The 24,777-nt window shown below is 40.7% G+C and overlaps 4 protein-coding genes across 5 annotated transcripts in view; 2 read left to right on the top strand and 2 right to left on the bottom strand.

Moving 5' to 3' along the window:
* The window catches only part of LOC118937847 (NLR family CARD domain-containing protein 3-like), a 527,060-nt gene that overhangs the window by 395,062 nt on the left and 107,221 nt on the right, over positions 1-24,777 (top strand). The gene's annotated exons all lie outside the window — the stretch shown is intronic.
* The window catches only part of LOC118938482 (NLR family CARD domain-containing protein 3-like), a 201,798-nt gene that overhangs the window by 164,013 nt on the left and 13,008 nt on the right, over positions 1-24,777 (bottom strand). The gene's annotated exons all lie outside the window — the stretch shown is intronic.
* On the top strand, positions 2,963-4,964 carry LOC110519569 (stonustoxin subunit beta-like). Its single transcript, XM_090197910.1, has 3 exons — positions 2,963-3,156; positions 3,501-3,547; positions 3,917-4,964. Exons 2-3 carry the CDS (start codon positions 3,526-3,528, stop codon positions 4,438-4,440), a joined length of 546 nt encoding a protein of 181 aa, XP_090054036.1. The 5' UTR covers positions 2,963-3,156; positions 3,501-3,525; the 3' UTR covers positions 4,441-4,964.
* Positions 23,934-24,777, bottom strand: part of LOC110516410 (NLR family CARD domain-containing protein 3-like) — a 66,600-nt gene continuing 65,756 nt past the window's right edge. Inside the window, exon 10 of the mRNA XM_090197903.1 lies at positions 23,934-24,777. This exon is cut by the window's right edge and continues 787 nt beyond it. The gene's annotated coding sequence lies outside the window, so the exon portion shown is untranslated.

The raw sequence follows: 24,777 nt of genomic DNA, 5'->3' as shown, positions 1-24,777 counted from the left end.
ATTAAAACTCATAAAATAAAAACTCATAAAGTTCCATATGTGTGCAAGCCCCGTTAAAATACCTTTGCAGTAAAACAGATAGTCCTAACAAATGTTTTATGTGTGTATATTTGCAAACAGTGTTTTCTTTCCAAAGCTGTCAATTATATGCATAGTCGAGCATCTTTTCGTGACAAAATATCTTGTTTAAAACGGGAACTTTTTTCATCCAAAAATTAAAATAGCGCCCCCTATATCCAAGAAGTTAATCCCACTCTTCTCTATCAGATATTAGGAATAGTTAGTTAAATCCTTACCGTTACTAGTAGCTATGGTATTTAATCACTTATCTATGCCTTTCTATTTTTTTACCTTCTATGTGAGAATATGCTATTTACCGTTACTCAGTTACTTTAGTTGCTCTCCTGTCTGACTATGTGTGTGTCTCCTTAATGCATTAGCATCGAACAGCCCCAGTGGTATGCAGCTTTTCAGGGAAGCTAGAAACCATTACACACAGGCAGTTAGAAAAGCCAAGGCTAGCTTTTTCAAGCAGAAATTTGCTTCTTGCAACACCAACTCAAAAAGTTCTGGGACACTTTAAAGTCCATGGAGAATAAGAACACCTCCTCCCAGCTGCCCACTGCACTGAAGATGGGAAACACTGTCACCACTGATAAATCCACTATAATTGAGAATTTCAACAATCATTTTTCTATAGCTGGCAATGCTTTCCACCTGGCTAACCCTACCACGGTCAACAGCACTGCACCCCCCCACAGCAATTCGCCCAAGCCTTCCCCATTTCTCCTTCTCCCAAATCCAGTCAGCTGAAGTTCTGAAAGAGCTGCAAAATCTGGACCCCTACAAATCAGCCAGGCTAGACAATCTGTACCCTTTTCTTTCTAAAATTATCTGCCGAAATTGTTGCCACCCCTATTACTAGCCTGTTCAACCTCTCTTTCGTGTCGTCTGAGATTCTCAAAGATTGGAGAGCAGCTGCGGTCATCCCCCTCTTCAAAGGGGGGGACACTCTTGACCCAAACTGCTACAGACCTATATCTATCCTACCCTGCCTTTCTAAGGTCTTCGAAAGCCAAGTCAACAAACAGATTACCGACCACTTCGAATCTCACCATACCCTCTCTGCTATGCAATCTGGTTTCAGAGCTGGTCATGGGTGCACCTCAGCCACGCTCAAGGTCCTAAACGATATCTTAACCGCCATCAATAAGAAACATTACTGTGCAGCCGTATTCATTGATCTGGCCAAGGCTTTCGACTCTGTCAATCACCACATCCTCATCGGCAGACTCGATATCCTTGGTTTCTCAAATGATTGCCTCGCCTGGTTCACCAACTACTTCTCTGATAGAGTTCAGTTTGTCAAATCGGAGGGTCTGCTGTCCGGACCTCTGGCAGTCTCTATGGGGGTGCCACAGGGTTCAATTCTTGGACCGACTCTCTTCTCTGTATACATCAATGATGTCGCTCTTGCTGCTGGTGAGTCTCTGATCCACCTCTGCGCAGACGACACCATTCTGTATACTTCTGGCCCTTCTTTGGACACTGTGTTAACAACCCTCCAGGCAAGCTTCAATGCCATAGAACTCTGCTTCCGTGGCCTCCAATTGCTCTTAAATACAAGTAAAACTAAATGCATGCTCTTCAACCGATCGCTGCCTGCACCAGGTGCGAGATTAGCATGTTTTGTTGTAGCCTCTGTTATTGGTAATGGTGAGAGGTTAACATGTTTTGTTGTAGTCTCTGTTATTGGTAATGGTGAGAGGTTGGCATGTTTTGTTGTAGCCTCTGTTATTGGTAATGGTGAGAGGTTAGCATGTTTTGTTGTAGTCTCTGTTATTGGTAATGGTGAGAGGTTAACATGTTTTGTTGTAACCTCTGTAACTCTCTCACTCATTATTATTCATGATTCATTCATGATCTTTCTCAATCATGGCAGTCACAGGCTTGATGTAGTCATTGTGTTCAAAGAATATGGGACCAAATACTAAAGTTTTGACTACTTTAATAAACTATAAGTGAATTGGTCAGAATACTTATGACTTCTTCAAATAGGGGGACAAGATACATGAAGAGCTTTAATTTTTCTAAACCGTGAAACAGATATGTATTAAAATATCCTCAAATAAAAGATGACATTATATACTGTCACCTCAAATTAAAAATTTGATCTTAAACCTAAAATGTTGGATATATAGCCATATTTAAAATGTTAGCTTCACTGTCTAAATAGATATGGTGTGGACTGTATACTCAATACAATCTAAATCTGATTCCTCACTGTCTAAATAGATATGGTGTGGACTGTATACTCAATACAATCTAAATCTGATACCTCACTGTCTAAATAGATATGGTGTGGACTGGATACTCAATACAATCTAAATCTGATACCTCACTGTCTAAATAGATATGTTGTGGACTGTATACTCAATACAATCTAAATCTGATACCTCACTGTCTAAATAGATATGGTGTGGACTGTATACTCAATACAATCTAAATCTGATACCTCACTGTCTAAATAGATATGTTGTGGACTGTATACTCAATACAATCTAAATCTGATACCTCACTGTCTAAATAGATATGGTGTGGACTGTATACTCAATACAATCTAAATCTGATTCCTCACTGTCTGTCTTCTGACTGATACTGCTTTTAAACTGGTCTGGTCAGTCTACTCAAACATTTGTACTATACATGTTTATATCAGCAGGCAATACTTTAATAATTTGTAATTTATAATAATGATACATTAATTAATTAATAGATCTCAATATACTATACACTCTACTCAAATATTTGTACTCTTCAAGTAATATTATGATCATTTATAATAATGATACATTAAATTATAAATAGATATGGCAGGTTTCAGAACACTGATATATCTGAATATGTTGAAAAAATATACTGCCACTATTTTCACCACCAAAGAATATCAGTGTGATTTTAATATGATTTGACTCTTTGCAGGCTGTCAGGCTGTCTAGTCACAGAGGAAGGCTGTGCTTCTCTGGTCTCAGCTCTGAGGTCAAACCCCTCACACCTGAGAGAGCTGGACCTGAGCTACAATCACCCAGGAGACTCAGGAGTCAGACTGCTCTCTGCTGGACTGGAGGATCCACACTGCAGACTGGAGAAACTCAAGTATGTAGAGGGTTTATGTCAATGTTCATATCAGACATGTATGACTCATCAGGCTAGTTAAGACAAACATTCTTACGACCACTTGGACAAAGTTATGTGCTGTGTGTGTGTGTGTTTGTGTGTGTGAGTTCAGTGTGTTCGTGTCCAGTGTGTGTATGTCCAGTGTAAATCTCTCAATGACACACAAACACACACTCTGGACACACACATTCTGGACACACACTGGATTCACACACTGGACAAACACAGGACACACACAAACACTCCCATGTGTGTGTGTGTGTGTGTGTGAGAGTTCAGGTGTATCCCTCAATGACTGTCTGTTCTTCTGCTTACCGCTACAGTGTGGAACATGGTGGAGAGAACAGAATGAAACCTGGGCTTAGAAAATGTGAGTGTTGACTGCTGTGAAGAATATGACTAAGAATAAGTCTTAATTCAAGTTAAGTCAAAGTCAAAGACCACCATCATTACTGACTTGGTCATATTAAATATCAGCTGTAGTTCTACAGAAGCAGAAATCAGTGAAACCAAAGTTTACAAAGAGTTGATTTCACAGTGTGTGTGTGTGTGTGTGTGTGTGTGTGTGTGTGTGATTAATGGGAATCAGTGTGTTTTATATTACCATACAGTATAACATTTGATCATTCTCCTTTTGATACCTAGAAACATCTACATTAAATGAATTAGTGAAAAGTGAGTTAACATTCTAATGTGAATGATGATGATTTCTAATATTGTGTCTGGTTTCATCCATCAGATGTCTGTGATCTCACACTGGATCTAAACACAGTAAACAGACTCCTCTCTCTGTCTGAGGAGAACAGAAAGGTGACATGTAGGAGAGAGAAGCAGCCGTATCCTGATCACTCAGAGAGATTTGAGGACTGGAAACAGGTGCTGTGTAGAGAGGGTCTGACTGGGTGCTGTTACTGGGAGGTAGAGTGGAGTGGGGGGGCTGGAATAGGAGTGACATATAAAGGAATCAACAGGAGAGGAGGGGGTGATGACTGTTGGCTTGGAAGCAATGACAAGTCCTGGAGTCTGTCCTGCTATGACACCTGCTACAGAGCCTGGCACAATAATAATCTCACTACCATAGACGTCCACCCCTCCAGCTCCCACAGAGTAGGAGTGTATCTGGACTGGCCAGCCGGAACTCTGTCCTTCTTTAGAGCCTCCTCTGACACACTGACCCACCTGATCACATTCCCCTCCACATTCACTGAGCCCCTCTATCCAGGGTTTAGGGTTGATGATGTTGACTCCTCAGTGTCCCTGTAAATATTAACCTGACACACACACTGAACACACACACACTGAACACACTAAAAACACACACACACACACACACACACACACACACCCTGAACACTCACACATACACTGGACACAAACAAACACTGACATACACACATACGAACACATACTGACATACACACATACGAACACACACACACACTGGACACACACACACACACACTGGACACACACACACACGCACACACACTGGACACACACGCACACACACTGGACACATACACACACCCACGTCTACTTCACTGTGTTATAAGGGACCTTATGCTTGTTATGTCACCTCTGTAACCAGGTATCAAACATACTGACCTTTCTGACCCTGTCCCATGGTCTTACATTCTAGAACTGAACATTTAACGTCCTCTGGGTTTTGTTTACTGTCCATTTACTCATTTATTGATGTATTGTTGTGTATTGGGGTTGTGGCTCAGAGCATCATGGGGGTTTGTATGTGTTGAGATGATCCCGTTCCAGATAAATGGTTGAACTGATTCCTGTCTCCCGTCTCATCATTATTGAATTGTTATACAGACATGGTTATGAAACCTACACAACATAACAAAAGATTGGTGATGAGTCTGAACCTACAGGAACTATTCTGCCTGGAAGAAGTTGGTTTTTACAACTGTTTATAATGGTTATTTTCTGTGGTAATGTTAACACAGTGTATTACTAGCAGAGGCAAGTGTAGAGTTGAGCTAACAGAGAGAGTTAACATCATCATGAAGGGAAGTGCATAGTGGAGCTAACAGAGAGAGTTAGCATCATCATGGAGGGAAGTGGAGCTAACAGAGAGAGTTAACATCATCATGAAGGGAAGTGCATAGTGGAGCTAACAGAGAGAGTTAACATCATCATGGAGGGAAGTGGAGCTAACAGAGAGAGTTAACATCATCATGGAGGGAAGTGGAGCTAACAGAGAGAGTTAACATTGTCATGAAGGGAAGTGCATAGTGGAGCTAACAGAGAGAGTTAACATCGTCATGAAGGGAAGTGGAGCTAACAGAGAGAGTTTACATCATCATGGAGGGAAGTGGAGCTAACAGAGAGAGTTAATATCATCATGGAGGGAAGTGGAGCTAACAGAGAGTTAACACCGTCATGGAGGGAAGTGGAGCTAATAGAGAGAGTTAACATCATCATGGAGGGAAGTGGAGCTAACAGAGAGAGTTAACATCGTCATGGAGGGAAGTGGAGCTAACAGAGAGAGTTAACATCGTCATGGAGGGAAGTGGAGCTAACAGAGAGAGTTAACATCATCATGGAGGGAAGTGGAGCTAACAGAGAGAGTTAACATCATTATGAAGGGAAGTGGAGCTAACAGAGAGAGTTAACATCATCATGAAGGGAAGTGGAGCTAACAGAGTTAACATCATCATGGAGGGAAGTGGAGCTAACAGAGAGAGTTAACATCATCATGAAGGGAAGTGGAGCTAACAGAGAGAGTTAACATCATCATGGAGGGAAGTGGAGCTAACAGAGAGAGTTAACATCATCATGGAGGGAAGTGGAGCTAACAGAGAGAGTTAACATCATCATGGAGGGAAGTGGAGCTAACAGAGAGAGTTAACATCATCATGGAGGGAAGTGGAGCTAACAGAGAGAGTTAACATCATTATGAAGGGAAGTGGAGCTAACAGAGAGAGTTAACATCATCATGAAGGGAAGTGGAGCTAACAGAGAGAGTTAACATCATCATGGAGGGAAGTGGAGCTAACAGAGAGAGTTAACATCATCATGGAGGGAAGTGGAGCTAACAGAGAGAGTTAACATCATCATGGAGGGAAGTGGAGCTAACAGAGAGAGTTAACATCATGGAGGGAAGTGGAGCTAACAGAGAGAGTTAACATCATCATGAAGGGAAGTGGAGCTAACAGAGAGAGTTAACATCATCATGGAGGGAAGTGCATAGTGGAGCTAACAGAGAGAGTTAACATCATCATGAAGGGAAGTGGAGCTAACAGAGAGAGTTAACATCATCATGAAGGGAAGTGGAGCTAACAGAGAGAGTTAACATCATCATGGAGGGAAGTGGAGCTAACAGAGAGAGTTAACATCATCATGGAGGGAAGTGGAGCTAACAGAGAGAGTTAACATCGTCATGGAGGGAAGTGCATAGTGGAGCTAACAGAGAGATTTAACGTCATCATGGAGGGAAGTGGAGCTAACAGAGAGAGTTAACATCATCATGAAGGGAAGTGGAGCTAACAGAGAGAGTTAACATCGTCATGAAGGAAAGTGAATAGTGGAGCTAACAGAGAGAGTTAACATCATCATGGAGGGAAGTGGAGCTAACAGAGAGAGTTAACATCATCATGAAGGGAAGTGGAGCTAACAGAGAGAGTTAACATCGTCATGGAGGGAAGTGGAGCTAACAGAGAGAGTTAACATCATCATGAAGGGAAGTGGAGCTAACAGAGAGAGTTAACATCATCATGGAGGGAAGTGGAGCTAACAGAGAGAGTTAACATCATCATGGAGGGAAGTGGAGCTAACAGAGAGAGTTAACATCATTATGAAGGGAAGTGGAGCTAACAGAGAGAGTTAACATCATCATGAAGGGAAGTGGAGCTAACAAAGAGAGTTAACATCATTATGAAGGGAAGTGGAGCTAACAGAGAGAGTTAACATCATCATGGAGGGAAGTGGAGCTAACAGAGAGAGGTAACATCATCATGGAGGGAAGTGGAGCTAACAGAGAGAGTTAACATCGTCATGGAGGGAAGTGCATAGTGGAGCTAACAGAGAGATTTAACGTCATCATGGAGGGAAGTGGAGCTAACAGAGAGAATTAACATCATCATGAAGGGAAGTGGAGCTAACAGAGAGAGTTAACATCGTCATGGAGGGAAGTGTAGCTAACAGAGAGAGTTAACATCATCATGGAGGGAAGTGGAGCTAACAGAGAGAGTTAACATCATCATGGAGGGAAGTGGAGCTAACAGAGAGAGTTAACATCATCATGGAGGGAAGTGGAGCTAACAGAGAGAGTTAACATCATCATGGAGGGAAGTGGAGCTAACAGAGAGAGTTAACATCATCATGAAGGGAAGTGGAGCTAACAGAGAGAGTTAACATCATCATGGAGGGAAGTGCATAGTGGAGCTAACAGAGAGAGTTAACATCATCATGGAGGGAAGTGGAGCTAACAGAGAGAGTTAACATCATGGAGGGAACTGGAGCTAACAGAGAGAGTTAACATCATCATGAAGGGAAGTGGAGCTAACAGAGAGAGTTAACATCATCATGGAGGGAAGTGGCGCTAACAGAGAGAGTTAACATCATCATGGAGGGAAGTGGAGCTAACAGAGAGAGTTAACATCATCATGGAGGGAAGTGGAGCTAACAGAGAGAGTTAACATCATCATGGAGGGAAGTGGAGCTAACAGAGAGAGTTAACATCATAATGGAGGGAAGTGGAGCTAACAGAGAGAGTTAACATCATCATGGAGGGAAGTGGAGCTAACAGAGAGAGTTAACATCATAATGGAGGGAAGTGGAGCTAACAGAGAGAGTTAACATCATCATGGAGGGAAGTGGAGCTAACAGAGAGAGTTAACATCATGGAGGGAAGTGGAGCTAACAGAGAGAGTTAACATCATCATGGAGGGAAGTGGAGCTAACAGAGAGAGTTAACATCATCATGGAGGGAAGTGCATAGTGGAGCTAACAGAGAGAGTTAACATCATCATGGAGGGAAGTGGAGCTAACAGAGAGAGTTAACATCATGGAGGGAAGTGGAGCTAACAGAGAGAGTTAACATCATCATGAAGGGAAGTGGAGCTAACAGAGAGAGTTAACATCATCATGGAGGGAAGTGGAGCTAACAGAGAGAGTTAACATCATCATGGAGGGAAGTGGAGCTAACAGAGAGAGTTAACATCATCATGGAGGGAAGTGGAGCTAACAGAGAGAGTTAACATCATCATGGAGGGAAGTGGAGCTAACAGAGAGAGTTAACATCATCATGGAGGGAAGTGGAGCTAACAGAGAGAGTTAACATCATCATGGAGGGAAGTGGAGCTAACAGAGAGAGTTAACATCATAATGGAGGGAAGTGGAGCTAACAGAGAGAGTTAACATCATAATGGAGGGAAGTGGAGCTAACAGAGAGAGTTAACATCATCATGGAGGGAAGTGGAGCTAACAGAGAGAGTTAACATCATCATGAAGGGAAGTGGAGCTAACAGAGAGAGTTAACATCATCATGGAGGGAAGTGGAGCTAACAGAGAGAGTTAACATCGTCATGGAGGGAAGTGGAGCTAACAGAGAGAGTTAACATCATCATGGAGGGAAGTGGAGCTAACAGAGAGAGTTAACATCATCATGGAGGGAAGTGGAGCTAACAGAGAGAGTTAACATCATCATGAAGGGAAGTGGAGCTAACAGAGAGAGTTAACATCGGATTGTCCAGCCTGTTGTAAGGACATGGATTGTCCAGCCTGTTGTAAGGACATGGACTGTCCAGCCTGTTGTAAGGACATGGACTGTCCAGCCTGTGGTATAAAGGGACATCAGCCTCCAGAAACATAAAGAGCTCAGAGAACAGGCAGTATCCTATCAGTTCTGATGCACTAGGCTATATATGCTGCCCATGTGTTATGTAAAGTATGGCAGAGAGCAACCTGCGCTGCAGATAAAGATTTCAAATGGATTGATAAACTAGAATAATGATAGACTTAAATAATGACATGTATCATGTTGGAGCATTGGAGTAGAACTTGAGCTTATTCAGTAGCACTTGGAAACTAAACATGGTCTTCAACTATTCCCATCAGAAAGTTACAAGGTTGCAACCAGTACCTAGCTGTCACAGTAGGCAGCTAACTGCCTATAGCAGCAAACTGAGTTGTTACGAACAATAAGACACTTGGAATCACACAATTGTTTCAATTACAATTAAAATAACACATTTAGCACATCATTTAATATTCCTGTAGAACTGTAAGAGAGAATATATTTAACACATCATTTAATATTCCTGTAGAACTGTAAGAGAGAATATATTTAACACATCATTTAATATTCCTGTAGAACTGTAAGAGAGAATATATTTACCACATCATTTAATATTCCTGTAGAACTGTAAGAGAGAATATATTTAACACATCATTTAATATTCCTGTAGAACTGTAAGAGAGAATATATTTAACACATCATTTAATAATCCTGTAGAACTGTAAGAGAGAATATATTTAACACATCATTTAATATTCCTGTAGAACTTTAAGAGAGAATATTGTAGACGGCTGCTGTCCAAAGGTGATGGACGAGTTATTCCTGTGTCCTGTGTTCATGCCCTTTTAAGAACATCCTGTCCGGATATCCTCATGCTATTTAGGGTGTGGTTATGTAACTTGATAGTGCAGCTGTTTCTTCAAAGTAAAGCATTTGTAATAAAAAGTAATGGCCTGATTATTGATGTGTGGGGATCTTGTTGAACTGAAAGAAAATGTGTTTGAACTGATGGAGCTGCTGTGTAGTGACCTTGTGACCCCTTGTAGAATGAACAAGTCATTTTCCGGGTCGGTCTGACTGAGTTATAAGTTAGTGTTAGACTTGTCCTGTGAACAAGAAACCTCAAGATAGATAAACCACAGAAATCATGTCTCCTAGACCAATTCTAGGTGTATGGGGTCCTTCATGTGTGGTCCACAATGACAAAACCATCAAAGCCATTCTTTGTGATGCACCTGGTTGTTTTAATGGTGGGATTGATATGACTGAAGGCCATAAGGGTTACATTTTCCAACGATTCAACAGTGAAGATTTTCACACACAGCTGTCTCAACAACCTTTTTCAGCCAAAAACCTGGTGTTTTCTCTCCTTCGTTTCGCATGAGAGAATGGCTTAAGATAAGACTTGCTCTATGTCAGATCTAACAGGCCCTGAGCTGAACATCCCTGCCTGGGTACGTGTTGGAAGAGGAAGTTCCATTCAGAAAAACCTAAAATTGTCACTTCGGAGTATAAGCCACTGAAGAGATTCTTCTTTCCCCATATTTCCATTTCTCTCTCTCTCTCTCTCTCTCTCTCTCTCTCTCTCTCTCTCTCTCTCTCCCTCTCTCTCTCTCTCCCTCTCTCTCTCTCTCTCTCTCTCAAATTCAAGAAGCTTTATTGGCATGAAAAACATTGTGTCAATATTGCCAAAGCAACAATGTATATTGTATACATTGTAACAAAATTATAAATGATAGCAAATAATATAATATAAAATGGTACTAAATAATAATACAAAATTAAATTCAAAAATAATAACAATAAAATGGTAACAGTCAATAGTAGCAATGTAATAAATATAAAATAAAATTATGGAAAATGAAACTATAACTAACTTATAACTAAATAACGGTCATCTTCTTCTTTATATCAGTACTACAACTACAATCATCATTACTACGACTACTACTACCATCACTAAACTGTTATCACTACCATTACCACCCATATTTGGAATGATAAACAGCAATAATAATAGTAATAACAATAATAGTAATAATAAGTAAGTTACTGTTTACTATACAGGAGAGATGATTTGAAAGCCATAATAATCTCTTCAGCAGTAGCGTATAGTCCAGACTCTGAAGTGACAATTTTAGGTTTTTCTGAATTCAGTAGCGCAAATGCAACCAAATCTGTTAGTTCATATGTATTTTCAAACGCTTGTACAGTGGTCAACTACTTTGGGCCTGTCTTTAGCTTCAAGTGGTGAGATTGGTTTACAGAGCTTGATAGGATAAAACAAGTACAGCAGTTTTTCCACCATCGTGAACATTTACGAAGATGGTCCCTTTTGTCCTCAAGACAAAACTTGGGCTGAACGATCAAGAAGGTTGATCTATCAGGGAAAAGAAAACTTACGACACCTGGAAGGCCATGGACAGCCAGTGTGGAAGAGGCAACGTCTGAGGCCCTCACAGCTTGAAGATGGGGATTTGGAGACTAATGGGGTGTCAGGTTACAATAGGCCCTGGAAGGCCATGGACAGCCAGTGTGGAAGAGGCAACGTCTGAGGCTTGTGGAGACTAATGGGGTGTCAGGTTACAATAGGCCCTGGAAGGCCATGGACAGCCAGTGTGGAAGAGGCAACGTCTGAGGCTTGTGGAGACTAATGGGGTGTCAGGTTACAATAGGCCCTGGAAGGCCATGGACAGCCAGCGTGGAAGAGGCAACGTCTGAGGCTTGTGGAGACTAATGGGGTGTCAGGTTACAATAGGACCTGGAAGGCCATGGACAGCCAGCGTGGAAGAGGCAACATCTGAGGCTTGTGGAGACTAATGGGGTGTCGGGTTACAATAGGACCTGGAAGGCCATGGACAGCCAGCGTGGAAGAGGCAACATCTGAGGCTTGTGGAGACTAATGGGGTGTCGGGTTACAATAGGACCTGGAAGGCCATGGACAGCCAGTGTGGAAGAGGCAACGTCTGAGGCCCTCACAGCTTGAAGATGGGGATTTGGAGACTAATGGGGTGTCAGGTTACAATAGGACCTGGAAGGCCATGGACAGCCAGTGTGGAAGAGGCAACGTCTGAGGCCCTCACAGCTTGAAGATGGGGATTTGGAGACTAATGGGGTGTCAGGTTACAATAGGACCTGGAAGGCCATGGACAGCCAGCGTGGAAGAGGCAACGTCTGAGGCTTGTGGAGACTAATGGGGTGTCAGGTTACAATAGGCCCTGGAAGGCCATGGACAGCCAGCGTGGAAGAGGCAACGTCTGAGGCCCTCACAGCTTGAAGACGGGGATTTGGACAATAGGCCCCTGAAAAGGAAAGACTGGTGGGGGTGTCAGGTTACAATAGGCCCCTGAAAAGGAGAGACTGGTGGGGTGTCGGGTTACAATAGGACCTGGAAGGCCATGGACAGCCAGTGTGGAAGAGGCAACGTCTGAGGCTTGTGGAGACTAATGGGGTGTCGGGTTACAATAGGACCTGAAAAGGAGAGACTGATGGGGGTGTGAGGTTACAATAGGCCCCTGAAAAGGAGAGACTGGTGGGGTGTCGGGTTACAATAGGACCTGGAAGGCCATGGACAGCCAGTGTGGAAGAGGCAACGTCTGAGGCTTGTGGAGACTAATGGGGTGTCGGGTTACAATAGGCCCTGGAAGGCCATGGACTGCCAGCGTGGAAGAGGCAACGTCTGAGGCCCTCCCAGCTTGAAGACGGGGATTTGGACAATAGGCCCCTGAAAAGGAAAGACTGGTGGGGGTGTCAGGTTACAATAGGCCCCTGAAAAGGAGAGACTGGTGGGGGTGTCAGGTTACAACAGGCCCCTGAAAAGGAGAGACTGATAGGGGTGTCAGGTTACAATAGGCCCCTGAAAAGGAGAGACTGGTGGGGGTGTCAGGTTACAATAGGCCCCTGAAAAGGAGAGACTGATGGGGGTGTCAGGTTACAATAGACCCCTGAAAAGGAGGAAAATGTTGATTCTTCTTTTTCTCTCAGAAAATATTTACTTATTACTATACATATAAACATGTATTGTGTAGTAATGTGTAGTATTGTGTAATAATAATGTGTATTGTGTAGTAATGTGTAGTAATGTGTAATAATAATGTGTATTGTGTAGTAATGTGTAGTATTGTGTAATAATAATGTGTATTGTGTAATAATAATGTGTATTGTGTAGTAATGTGTAGTATTGTGTAATAACAACATGTATTGTGTAGTAATGTGTAGTATTGTGTAATAATAATGTATATTGTGTAGTAATGTGTAGTATTGTGTAATAATAATGTGTATTGTGTAGTAATGTGTAGTATTGTGTAATAATAATGTGTATTGTGTAGTAATGTGTAGTATTGTGTAATAGTAACGATTATGATTTATATAAAGGTTTTGCAAAACAACAACTGTTTTAAACCTGTTTAACCTTTCAACTTTTAAAGAGTTCTCAGCAATCCATATTTTAATGGTCAACAGGTTGTTCATCTAGGGGGTCTCTAACACACAAGGGGTGTCCCTATTGCCTTTGAAAAAACTGTTTTAATCCTGACTAACCTTTAACCTTTTAAAAAGAGTCCTCAGGCGATCATCCTGGGATGTCCGAGGATGGACTGTCCAGTGTATGTCTCAGTCAATAAAAAATATTAAAAAGAGGTCCATGTATTCTATAATAAGATGGACCACTTTTAATGCATTATATAAATTATATAGTATATAATAAATTAGATGTTGTGTTGTTGATTTTTTTTTTATTAGCGAGACTCACATATGTATTCAACAAACAAATGTCGATTTTATGTGACATGTCTCAAAGTGACTCAGAAGCATGAAAATGCATGCCAAAGCAAGGCCCTACTCAAGAGTGGACCACTGTTCCCCCCTAGTGGATGTTCACAGTTATAGAAAACAATTGCATGACATTTTATAGTGTGTGTGTGTGTAATGTGGACTAGAGGTCGACCAATTATGACTTTTCAACACCGATGCCGATTATTGGTGGACCAAAAAAGCCAATTCCGATTAATCGGCCGATTTTTATTTATTTATTTGTAATAATGACAATTACAACAATACTGAATGAACACTTATAACTTAACCGTTTGCGTGTAGGGGGCAGTATTTTCGTTTTTGGCTAAAAAAACGTACCCATTTGAAACGGCCTATTTCTCAGCTCCAGAAACTAGAATATGCATATAATTGACAGATTAGGATAGAAAACACTCTAAAGTTTCCAACACTGTACAAATATTGTCTGTGAGTATAACAGAACTGATATTGCAGGCGAAAACCTGAGGAAAATCCAATCAGGAAGTGCCTCTTATTTTGAATCCTCTCTGTTCCTATGCATGCCTATCCTCCATTGAAAGGGATATCAACCAGATTCCTTTCCCCCTGGCTTCCCTAAGGTGTCAACAGTCTTTAGACATGGTTTCAGGCTTTTATTTTGAAAAATGAGCGTGAAAGATCACATTGCGTAAGTGGATAGGTGGGGGCTCTCAGAGTGAGTTTTGCGCTACAGAGTAAAGCGGCCATTGTTTCTCCCAGTGTTACTGAAAAACCTACACACCCGGTTGATATATTATCGAATATATGTTTTGACAACAACCTGAGGTTTGACTATAAAAAAACGTTTTACATGTTTCTGTGGACATTATGGAGACTATTTGGAATATACGTCTGCGTTGTCGTGACCGCTCTTTCCTGTGGACTTCTGAACATAACGCGCCAAACAAACTGAGGTATTTTGGGTATAAAAATAATCTTTATGGAACAAAAATAACATTTGTTGTGTAACTGGGAGTCTTGTGAGTGAAAACATCCGAAGATCATCAAAGGTAAATTATTAATTTGATTGCTTTTCATGACATTCTTGACTTACTGCATTAAGATTATTACACCTTTTATTTTTTGGACTTACATCTCTAATGGCTTGAGGGTGTAGGGCTGCGTGAAGAAGAACAGGCCTACGTCTGTTCCTCTGAATCCTCATCTTGGATAGTTATAACAGCTGATGTTGAATGATCCAAATCAATTATTCCTGGTAACAGCTGGGTAAATGTTGGGTATTCTATAGACGTTTTAATAATATAGGAATAATAATAGCTCCATAGTAATAGAGTTCCAACCGTACAGTAATAGCTACCCTGTAATATCAAACATTTCCCACAAACTACCTAATGAAAAACAACATCTAATATATATTATTTTCACATCCTCACCTTCAAAATTATCCATGCGTAATGTCCTGAAAAGAGTTTTCAGATGAGCATCTGTGTGCTAACTGAGTCATAGTATGGAATGAATTTACAGACTGTGGGATTGACTGTTGATCCCTCCATCCTCGGGAAATTACACCTGTTTTAGATATCTAGACAGAGAGAAAAAACGGAGATTCCTTTCATTAAAGGTAAGACACAATTGTAAAACCCTTTATTTAATTAATATCTTTAGTACAGACCTTTTATATATTAGTTATAATTAGTTAAACAATTTTACTATGCAATATTTAACCAAGCCAGAATGTTTTTATACACGGGAAAATTATGTTATACAACAGATATATATATAAATATATATTATTCCCGCACAGTACTACACTTTAATACCCTTTAAATGCTTATATTTATAATTGTTTGTTGTAGGAAAGACTGTATTCATATAAAATAAGGCCTTTTGATTATCTTGAGGATTCTCTAGGTGTGGTTGACTGTTGATCCAACCTCAGGAAATAACACCTGTTGTTTTTCGAGACCCCCTATATGCAAATGACCCCCTAATGTTGAATTGTTTCATACACAATTGCAGCGAAAACCCTCTAAAGTTTCCAAAACTGTTAAAAAAAAATGTCTGTGAGTATAACAGAACTGATATGGCAGTTGTGCCAATGTGGGATTTTTTCATGTTTGTAGTTTTCTAATGAATGCCATTACAGTATTCATTGACTTAGGACTCAAATTGCACTTCCCATGGCTTCCACTAGATGTCAACTGTCTTTAGAAATTGTTTCAGGCTTGTATTCTGAAAAATGAGAGAGTAAGACCACTTTGAATAAGTGGACACCGTAGTGTCCCAGAGGTTTTTCATGTGCGTGACCGAGAGCATGCTTTTCTTGTTTTCCTTTTATATTGACGAAGCTATTGTCCGGTTGAAATGTTATTGATTATTATGACTAAAAACAACCTGAGGATTGATTATAAACATCGTTTGACATGTTTCTACGAACTTTACTGATACTTTTCGGATTTTTCGTCTGTCTGTTGAGCCTGTGGATTACCGAACAAACGCGTAAACAAAACTGAGGTTTTTGGATATAAAGAGGGACGTTATCGAACAAAACAAACATTTATTGAGTAAATGGGAGTCTGTGAGTGCAACCATATGAAGATCATCAAAGGTAAGTCATTAATTGTATCACTATTTCTGACTAGTGTAACTCCTCTACTTGGCTGGTAATTGTTTGTAATTATTTGTCTGCTGGGCCTGATCTCGGATAATCTCATGGTATGCTTTCGCCATAAAGCCTTTTTGAAATCTGACATAAATGGATAAACAAGAAGTTAAGCTTTATTTTGATGTATAACGCATATATTTTCAAGAATGTTCAATATTTGAATTGAGTATTTTTGAATTTTGCGCTCTGCAATTTCACTGGATGTTGGCCAGGTGGGACGTTACCGCCCCACGTACCCATAAAAAGTTAAGAATAATTGGTAAAAGTAATAATTTGTCAAACAGTCAATGCTTGTCTGGATTTCCTGAATCAGAAGTTAACTGAACTAAAGTGTTGTTCTCGTCTGTCCTCTTCCGGGATTATGGCGAAGATGACTACAGATGGTATCTAGATGCATGGAAGGGATCATTTGACCAAACAGGGTGTGGACCTCAACCCCCCTAACCAGCAGAAGAAATGGCGTTCACTACAACCTTGTCCTTCACCACTCCTACCGTGAGAACTGAGTCTGAGCAATGGACAAGACATAATGGACTGTAAAGGACACTGGCAGCTCAGGTGAGCGGCATTATCAAGGCCCATCCACTTTGAACATGTGCCATTGGAAGGACGAACTGAAAATCTGAAGAAGAACATCAAGACGCGCCAGAAGGAGGAGTGCCTGGTCAGCCTGGAACTGTTTATTTGGGTTGTGGAGTTCTGCACACTGCGAAATGTAAAGTAATTGAGACTAAGAATTGAGATACGGATCTGTCATTACTATGCCACTCTCGACAGTGTAAGGCAGGGATAAACTGGGGCTGTAATGATAAAAAGTTAATACTGGTAAAAACTGTCTATATTTGGTCCCGTTTGTAAATTTACATTCTAACTGTATAGGTGTGTGCTAAGTTGAGGGTCTTGAATTTGAGTGATAGACTTAAAGTGGACCACTGAAAACTGTCATTCTAAATGTGGGTTGTATAACGTTTATAGTCGGGGTTATATAAGAAATTGTGCAGACTATTCTTGCCATGCCATTACTGGGGCGGCAGGGTAGCCTAGTGGTTAGAGCGTTGGACTAGTAACCGGAAGGTTGCAAGTTCAAAACCCTGAGCTGACGATGTACAAATCTGTCGTTCTGCCCCTGAACAGGCAGTTAATCCACTGTTCCTAGGCCGTCATTGAAAATAAGAATTTGTTCTTAAATGAAGGTAAAAATTAATTCAAGAAAAATTACTGACCCTTGAAGGAGACGCCTCAGAACCCTGTTTCCCTGATGTATTTTCTGTCTGATGAAGACGATGATAATCCATAACACAGAGGTAAAAACATTGAGTTAATAGTGCAGCATGTCCATAGCTCACGGTGGGGGTGAATGGTGCTCCCAAGGTGGAGTTAAGGGCCTACCGTCATGGTGTTTCGTGTCCATAGGCTCACAGTGGGGGTTATGTGAATGGTGCTCCCAAGGTGGAGTTAATTAAGGGCCTACCGTCATGGTGACTCATGTCCATAGGCGGGGGTTATGTGAATGGTGCTCCCAAGGTGGAGTTAATTAAGGGCCTACCGTCATGGTGACTCATGTCCATAGGCGGGGGTTATGTGAATGGTGCTCCCAAGGTGGAGTTAAGGGCCTACCGTCATGGTGACTCGTGTCCATAGGCTCACAGTGGGGGTTATGTGAATGGTGCTCCCAAGGTGGAGTTAAGGGCCTACCGTCATGGTGACTCTGTGGCAATATGTGTCTCAACAGAGCTATTGAGCTACATACTTTACTTTACACACAAGGCAATAGCCATCAGTGATGTTTGAATTCATATGTTCCTTTCCCCCTTCTGACATGAGAGAACTGGCCAGGTGAAAGTAATGTCCAGCCACCATGTTACTTTGACCTCTATTAGATGAGAGGAGATAAGGAGAGGAGATAAGGAGAGGAAGACACCATGTTACTTTGACCTCTATTGGATGAGAGGAGATAAGGAGAGGAGATAAAGAGAGGAAGACACCATGTTACTTTGACCTCTATTGTGTTCTCAGATGAGTCCAGATAAAGGAGAGGAGATAAGGAGATAAGGAGAGGAGAAAAGGATAGGAGGCCACTTTAGATTGTTGAGATGCACCAATGGCCCTGTTCTCTTAATATCTTACAGTAGTAACAACATAGAATGATTAGTGTCCTGTTCTCTCAGTATCTTACAGTAGTAACAACAGAATGATTAGTGTCTGATCAAAAAGTGTAACATAGAATGATTAGTGTCAATATTAAATCAATATTAATACATATTGTGAACAATATTAAAACATTTCCACCTCTCTTCTTCCATCTATTACTGTACTGTCATATTGTGATCAATATTAAAACATTTCCACCTCTCTTCTTCCATCTATTACTGTACTGTCATATTCTGATCAGTATTAAAACATTTCCACCTCTCTTCTTCCATCTATTACTGTACTGTCATATTGTGATCAATATTAAAACATTTCCACCTCTCTTCTTCCATCTATTACTGTACTGACATATTGTGATCAATATTAAAACATTTCCACCTCTCTTCTTCCATCTATTACTGTACTGTCATATTGTGATCAATATTAAAACATTTCCACCTCTCTTCTTCCATCTATTACTGTACTGTCATATTGTGATCAATATTAAAACATTTCCACCTCTCTTCTTCCATTTATTACTGTACTGTCATATTGTGATCAATATTAAAACATTTCCACCTCTCTTCTTCCATCTATTACTGTACTGTCATATTGTGATCAATATTAAAACATTTCCACCTCTCTTCTTCCATCTATTACTGTACTGTCATATTGTGATCAATATTAAAACATTTCCACCTCTCTTCTTCCATCTATTACTGTACTGTCATATTGTGATCAATATTAAAACATTTCCACCTCTCTTCTTCCATCTATTACTGTACTGTCATATTGTGATCAATATTAAAACATTTCCACCTCTCTTCTTCCATCTATTACTGTACTGTCATATTGTGATCAATTTTAAAACATTTCCACCTCTCTTCTTCCATCTATTACTGTACTGTCATATTGTGATCAATATTAAAACATTTCCACCTCTCTTCTTCCATCTATTACTGTACTGTCATATTGTGATCAATATTAAAACATTTCCACCTCTCTTTTTCCATTTATTACTGTACTGTCATATTGTGATCAATATTAAAACATTTCCACCTCTCTTCTTCCATCTATTACTGTACTGACATATTGTGATCAATATTAAAACATTTCCACCTCTCTTCTTCCATCTATTACTGTACTGTCATATTGTGATCAATATTAAAACATTTCCACCTCTCTTCTTCCATCTATTACTGTACTGTCATATTGTGATCAATATTAAAACATTTCCACCTCTCTTCTTCCATCTATTACTGTACTGACATATTGTGATCAATATTAAAACATTTCCACCTCTCTTCTTCCATCTATTACTGTACTGTCATATTGTGATCAATATTAAAACATTTCCACCTCTCTTCTTCCATCTATTACTGTACTGTCATATTGTGATCAATATTAAAACATTTCCACCTCTCTTCTTCCATTTACTACTGTACTGTCATATTGTGATCAATATTAAAACATTTCCACCTCTCTTCTTCCATCTATTACTGTACTGACATATTGTGATCAATATTAAAACATTTCCACCTCTCTTCTTCCATCTATTACTGTACTGTCATATTGTGATCAATATTAAAACATTTCCACCTCTCTTCTTCCATCTATTACTGTACTGTCATATTGTGATCAATATTAAAACATTTCCACCTCTCTTCTTCCATTTATTACTGTACTGTCATATTGTGATCAATATTAAAACATTTCCACCTCTCTTCTTCCATCTATTACTGTACTGTCATATTGTGATCAATATTAAAACATTTCCACCTCTCTTCTTCCATCTATTACTGTACTGTCATATTGTGATCAATATTAAAACATTTCCACCTCTCTTCTTCCATCTATTACTGTACTGTCATATTGTGATCAATATTAAAACATTTCCACCTCTCTTCTTCCATCTATTACTGTACTGTCATATTGTGATCAATATTACAACATTTCCACCTCTCTTCTTCCATCTATTACTGTACTGTCATATTGTGATCAATATTACAACATTTCCACCTCTCTTCTTCCATCTATTACTGTACTGTCATATTGTGAACAGTAATAATATATATCTGCCTCACTCTCAGAGAAATCAGTAGTACTGCTAGGTTTTACACAGTAATAATATATATCTGCCTCACTCTCAGAGAAATCAGTAGTACTGCTAGGTTTTACACAGTAATAATATATATCTGCCTCACTCTCAGTGAAATCAGTAGTACTGCTAGGTTTTACACAGTAATAATATATATCTGCCCCACTCTCAGTGAAATCAGTAGTACTGCTAGGTTTTCCACAGTCAAATGTAACAAATAAATATGTTTTTAGTAAAGAACTGTGGAAGTGGATGGCAATGGAATGGTGATGGAATGGTAATGGAATGGTGGTGGAATGGTGATGGAATGGTGATGGAATGGTAATGGAATGGTAATGGAATGGTGGTGGAATAGTAATGGAATGGTAATGGAATGGTGATGGAATGGTGATGGAATGGTGGTGGAATGGTGATGGAATGGTGATGGAATGGTGATGGAATGGTGATGGAATGGTGGTGGAATGGCGATGGAATGGTGATGGAATGGTGGTGGAATGGTGATGGAATGGTAATGGAATGGTAATGGAATGGTGGTGGAATAGTAATGGAATGGTAATGGAATGGTGATGGAATGGTAATGGAATGGTGATGGAATGGTGATGGAATGGTGATGGAATGGTGATGAAGGGGCTGAATAATTTTGCACGCCCAATTTTTCAGTTTTTGATTTGTTAAAAAAGTTTGAAATATCCAATAAATGTCGTTCCACTTCATGATTGTGTCCCACTTGTTGTTGATTATTAACAAAAAAATACAATTTTATATCTTTATGTTTGAAGCCTGAAATGTGGCAAAAGGTCGCAAAGTTCAAGGGGGCCGAATACTTTCGCAAGGCAGTAGTAGATGGGGGGTGTATATGGAAGTACATTGGCCTACAGGACACTGTGTGTGTATTAGAGCTCCCAGTCAGGATTGTAGTGAGGCACAGATCTGGGAAAGGGTACCAAAATAATTATGCAGCATTGAAGGTCCCCAAGAACACAGTGGCCTCCATCATTCTGAAACGGAAGTCGTTAGGAACCTCCAAGACTCTTCCTGAAGCTGGCCGCCCTGTGAAACTGAGCAATTAGTGGAGAAGGGCCTTGGCCAGGGAGGTGACCAAGAACCCGATGGGAGATTGGAGAACCTTCCAGAAGGACAACCATCTCTGCAGCACTCCACCAATCAGGCCTTTATGGTAGAGTGGCCAGATGGAAGCCAGTCCTCCGTCAAAGGCACATGACAGTCCGCTTGGAGTTTGCCAAAAGGCACCTAAAGGACTCTCAGACCATGAGAAACAAGATTCTCTGGTCTTTTGAAACCAAGATTTAACTGGTTTGCTAAGCAAACTGAATGCTAAGCATCACATCTGGAGGTAACCTGGCACCATCCCTACGATGAAGTATGGTGGTGACAGCATCATGCTGTGAGGATGTTTTTCAGCTGCAGGGACTGGGAGACTAATCGGGATTACGGGTAAGATGAACAGAGCAAAGTACAGAGAGATCCTTGATGAAAACCTGCTCCAGAGCTTTCAGGACCTCAGACTGGGGTAAAGTTTCACCTTCCAACAGGACAATGACCCTAAGCACACAGCCAAGACGATGCAGTAGTGGCTTCTGGACAAGTCTCTGAATGCCTTTGAGTGGCCAATCCAAAGCCCAGACTTGAACCCGATCAAACATCTCTGGAGAGTCGTGAAAATAGCTGTGCAGCGAAGCAACGCTCCCCATCCAACCTGACAGAGCTTGAGAGGATCTGCAGAGAAGAATGGGAGAAACTCCCCAAATACAGGTGTGCCAAGCTTGTAGCATCATACCCAAGAAGACTCAAGGTTGTAATCGCTTCCAAATGTGCTTCAACAAAGTACTGAGTAAAGGGTCTGAATATTTATGTAAATGTGATATCTACGTTTTTTTTTTTAAATGAAAATGTTCACACATAAAATAAACAGTTTTTGCTTTGTAATTCTGGGTTATTGTGTGTAGATTGATGAGGGGAAAAACACATTTAATCCATTTTAGAATAAGGCTGTAACGTGACAAAATGTGGAAAAAGTCAAGGGGTCTGAATACTTTCTGAATGTTACTGTATATCAGTATATTAGACTCTCTCTCTCTCTGGTCTGAATACTTTCTGAATGTTACTGTATATCAGTATATTAGACTCTCTCTCTCTCTGGTCTGAATACTTTCTGAATGTTACTGTATATCAGTATATTAGACTCTCTCTCTCTCTCTCTCTCTCTGCAGTGATGTTGTTTTCATCACTTCTGGTTTAACACTGCCATCAAGTGGTGATTGTCCAAACTGCACCACTGTTAAGATGGTGAGAGATAGAGAGAGCAGAAAGTGTGGGAGAGAGAGCAGAAAGTGTGGGAGAGAGAGCAGAAAGTGTGGGAGAGAGAGCAGAAAGTGTGGGAGAGAGAGCAGAAAGTGTGGGAGAGAGAGCAGAAAGTGTGGGAGAGAGAGCAGAGAGTGTGGGAGAGAGAGCAGAAAGTGTGGGAGAGAGAGAGCTGAAAGTGTGGGAGAGAGAGAGAGCAGAGTGTGGGAGAGAGAGCAGAGTGTGGGAGAGAGAGAGAGCAGAGAGAGACAGCAGAGTGTGGGAGAGAGAGCAGAGTGTGGGAGAGAGAGAGAGCAGAGAGAGAGCAGAGTGTGTGGGAGAGAGAGAGCAGAGTGTGTGGGAGAGAGCAGAGAGTGTGGGAGAGAGAGCAGAGAGAGAGCAGAGTGTGTGGGAGAGAGAGAGAGCAGAGAGAGAGCAGAGTGTGTGGGAGAGAGAGCAGAGAGTGTGGGAGAGAGAGAGAGCAGAGAGAGAGCAGAGTGTGTGGGAGAGAGAGAGCAGAGCGTGTGGGAGAGAGAGAGAGCAGAGAGAGAGCAGAGTGTGTGGGAGAGAGAGAGCAGAGTGTGGGAGAGAGAGAGGGAGCAGAGAGAGAGAGAGCAGAGAGCAGGCTGAGAAAGCAAAGAAAGAGTGAGAGAGCAAAGAGTGAAAGAGCAGAGAGAGAGAGAGCAGAGAGCAAAGAAAAGAGACTCTTAAACTAAATTGTTTAATTCTATTCCACATATTTAATTGTTTTGTATTTCATGTCATATTTGTTTCATGTTTCAACCAGTCGCAGGTTAACATCAACCTGACAGAGGAAACGTTAAATCAATAAACAAACTGTTTTCACAATTAACAGCCTTTTCTTGTTTCAACCAGTCGCAGGTTAACATCAACCTGACAGAGGAAACGTTAAATCAATAAACAAACTGTTTTCACAATTAACAGCCTTTTCTTGTTTCAACCAGTCGCAGGTTAACATCAACCTGACAGAGGAAACGTTAAATCAATAAACAAACTGTTTTCACAATTAACAGGCCTTTTCTTGTTTCAAGTCTGTTTTATTATGAAAAGTACAATATATCCTTGTATACTTGTACAACTATGGAGCGTATGTCCATATATAATTATACAACTATGGAGCGTATGTCCAGATATAATTATATAACTATGGAGAGTATGTCCAGATATAATTATACAACTATGGAGAGTATGTCCATATATAATTATACAACTATGGAGCGTATGTCCATATATAATTGTACAACTATGGAGCGTATGTCCATATATAATTGTACAACTATGGAGCGTATGTCCAGATATAATTATACAACTATGGAGCGTATGTCCAGATATAATTGTATATATTTGTATAATTAGTTTTTCAACATAAAAGACAACACATGATCACATTGGTATTTTAACAGTGTTGTTGTAAGAGGTCCTCACAACTATAGAAAGACGCGCATGTGTGTGTGTGTGTGTGTGTCCAGTGTGTGTGTCCAGAGTGTGTGTGTCCTGTGTGTGTGTGTCCTGTGTGTGTGTGTCCAGTGTGTGTGTGTGTGTGTGTGTGTGTCCAGTGTGAGTCTGTGAGTCCAGTGTGTGTCCTGTGAGTCCAGTGTGTGTGTGTGTGTGTGTGTGTGTGCACTGTGTTTGTGTGTGTGTCTGTGAGTCCAGTGTGTGTGTGTGTGTGTCCAGAGTGTGTGTGACCAGTGTGTGTGTGTGTGTGTGTGTGTCCAGTGTGTGTCTGTAAGTCCAGTGTGTGTGTGTGTGTGTGTCCAGTGTGAGTGTGTGTGTGTGCGTCCAGTGTGTGTGTGTGTGTGTGTGTGCGTCCAGTGTGTGTGTGTGTGTCCAGCGTGTGTCTGTGAGTCCAGTGTGTGTGTG

This window comes from Oncorhynchus mykiss, chromosome 13 (genome assembly GCF_057628025.1).
Source record: "Oncorhynchus mykiss isolate SJ-2025 chromosome 13, ASM5762802v1, whole genome shotgun sequence".
NCBI classification, from domain to species: Eukaryota; Metazoa; Chordata; class Actinopteri; order Salmoniformes; family Salmonidae; genus Oncorhynchus; species Oncorhynchus mykiss.
The sequence above is the reverse complement of the archived record's forward strand: the minus strand, read 5'-3'. Positions and strand labels throughout refer to the sequence as shown.

Excerpts from the sequence above, each read along its gene's own strand:
- LOC110519569 (XM_090197910.1), top strand. The coding sequence starts at position 3,526 with ATGAAACCTGGGCTTAGAAAAT. Across the intron at positions 3,548-3,916 it reads GAAACCTGGGCTTAGAAAAT|ATGTCTGTGATCTCACACTG; the intron begins GTGAGTGTTGAC and ends TTCATCCATCAG.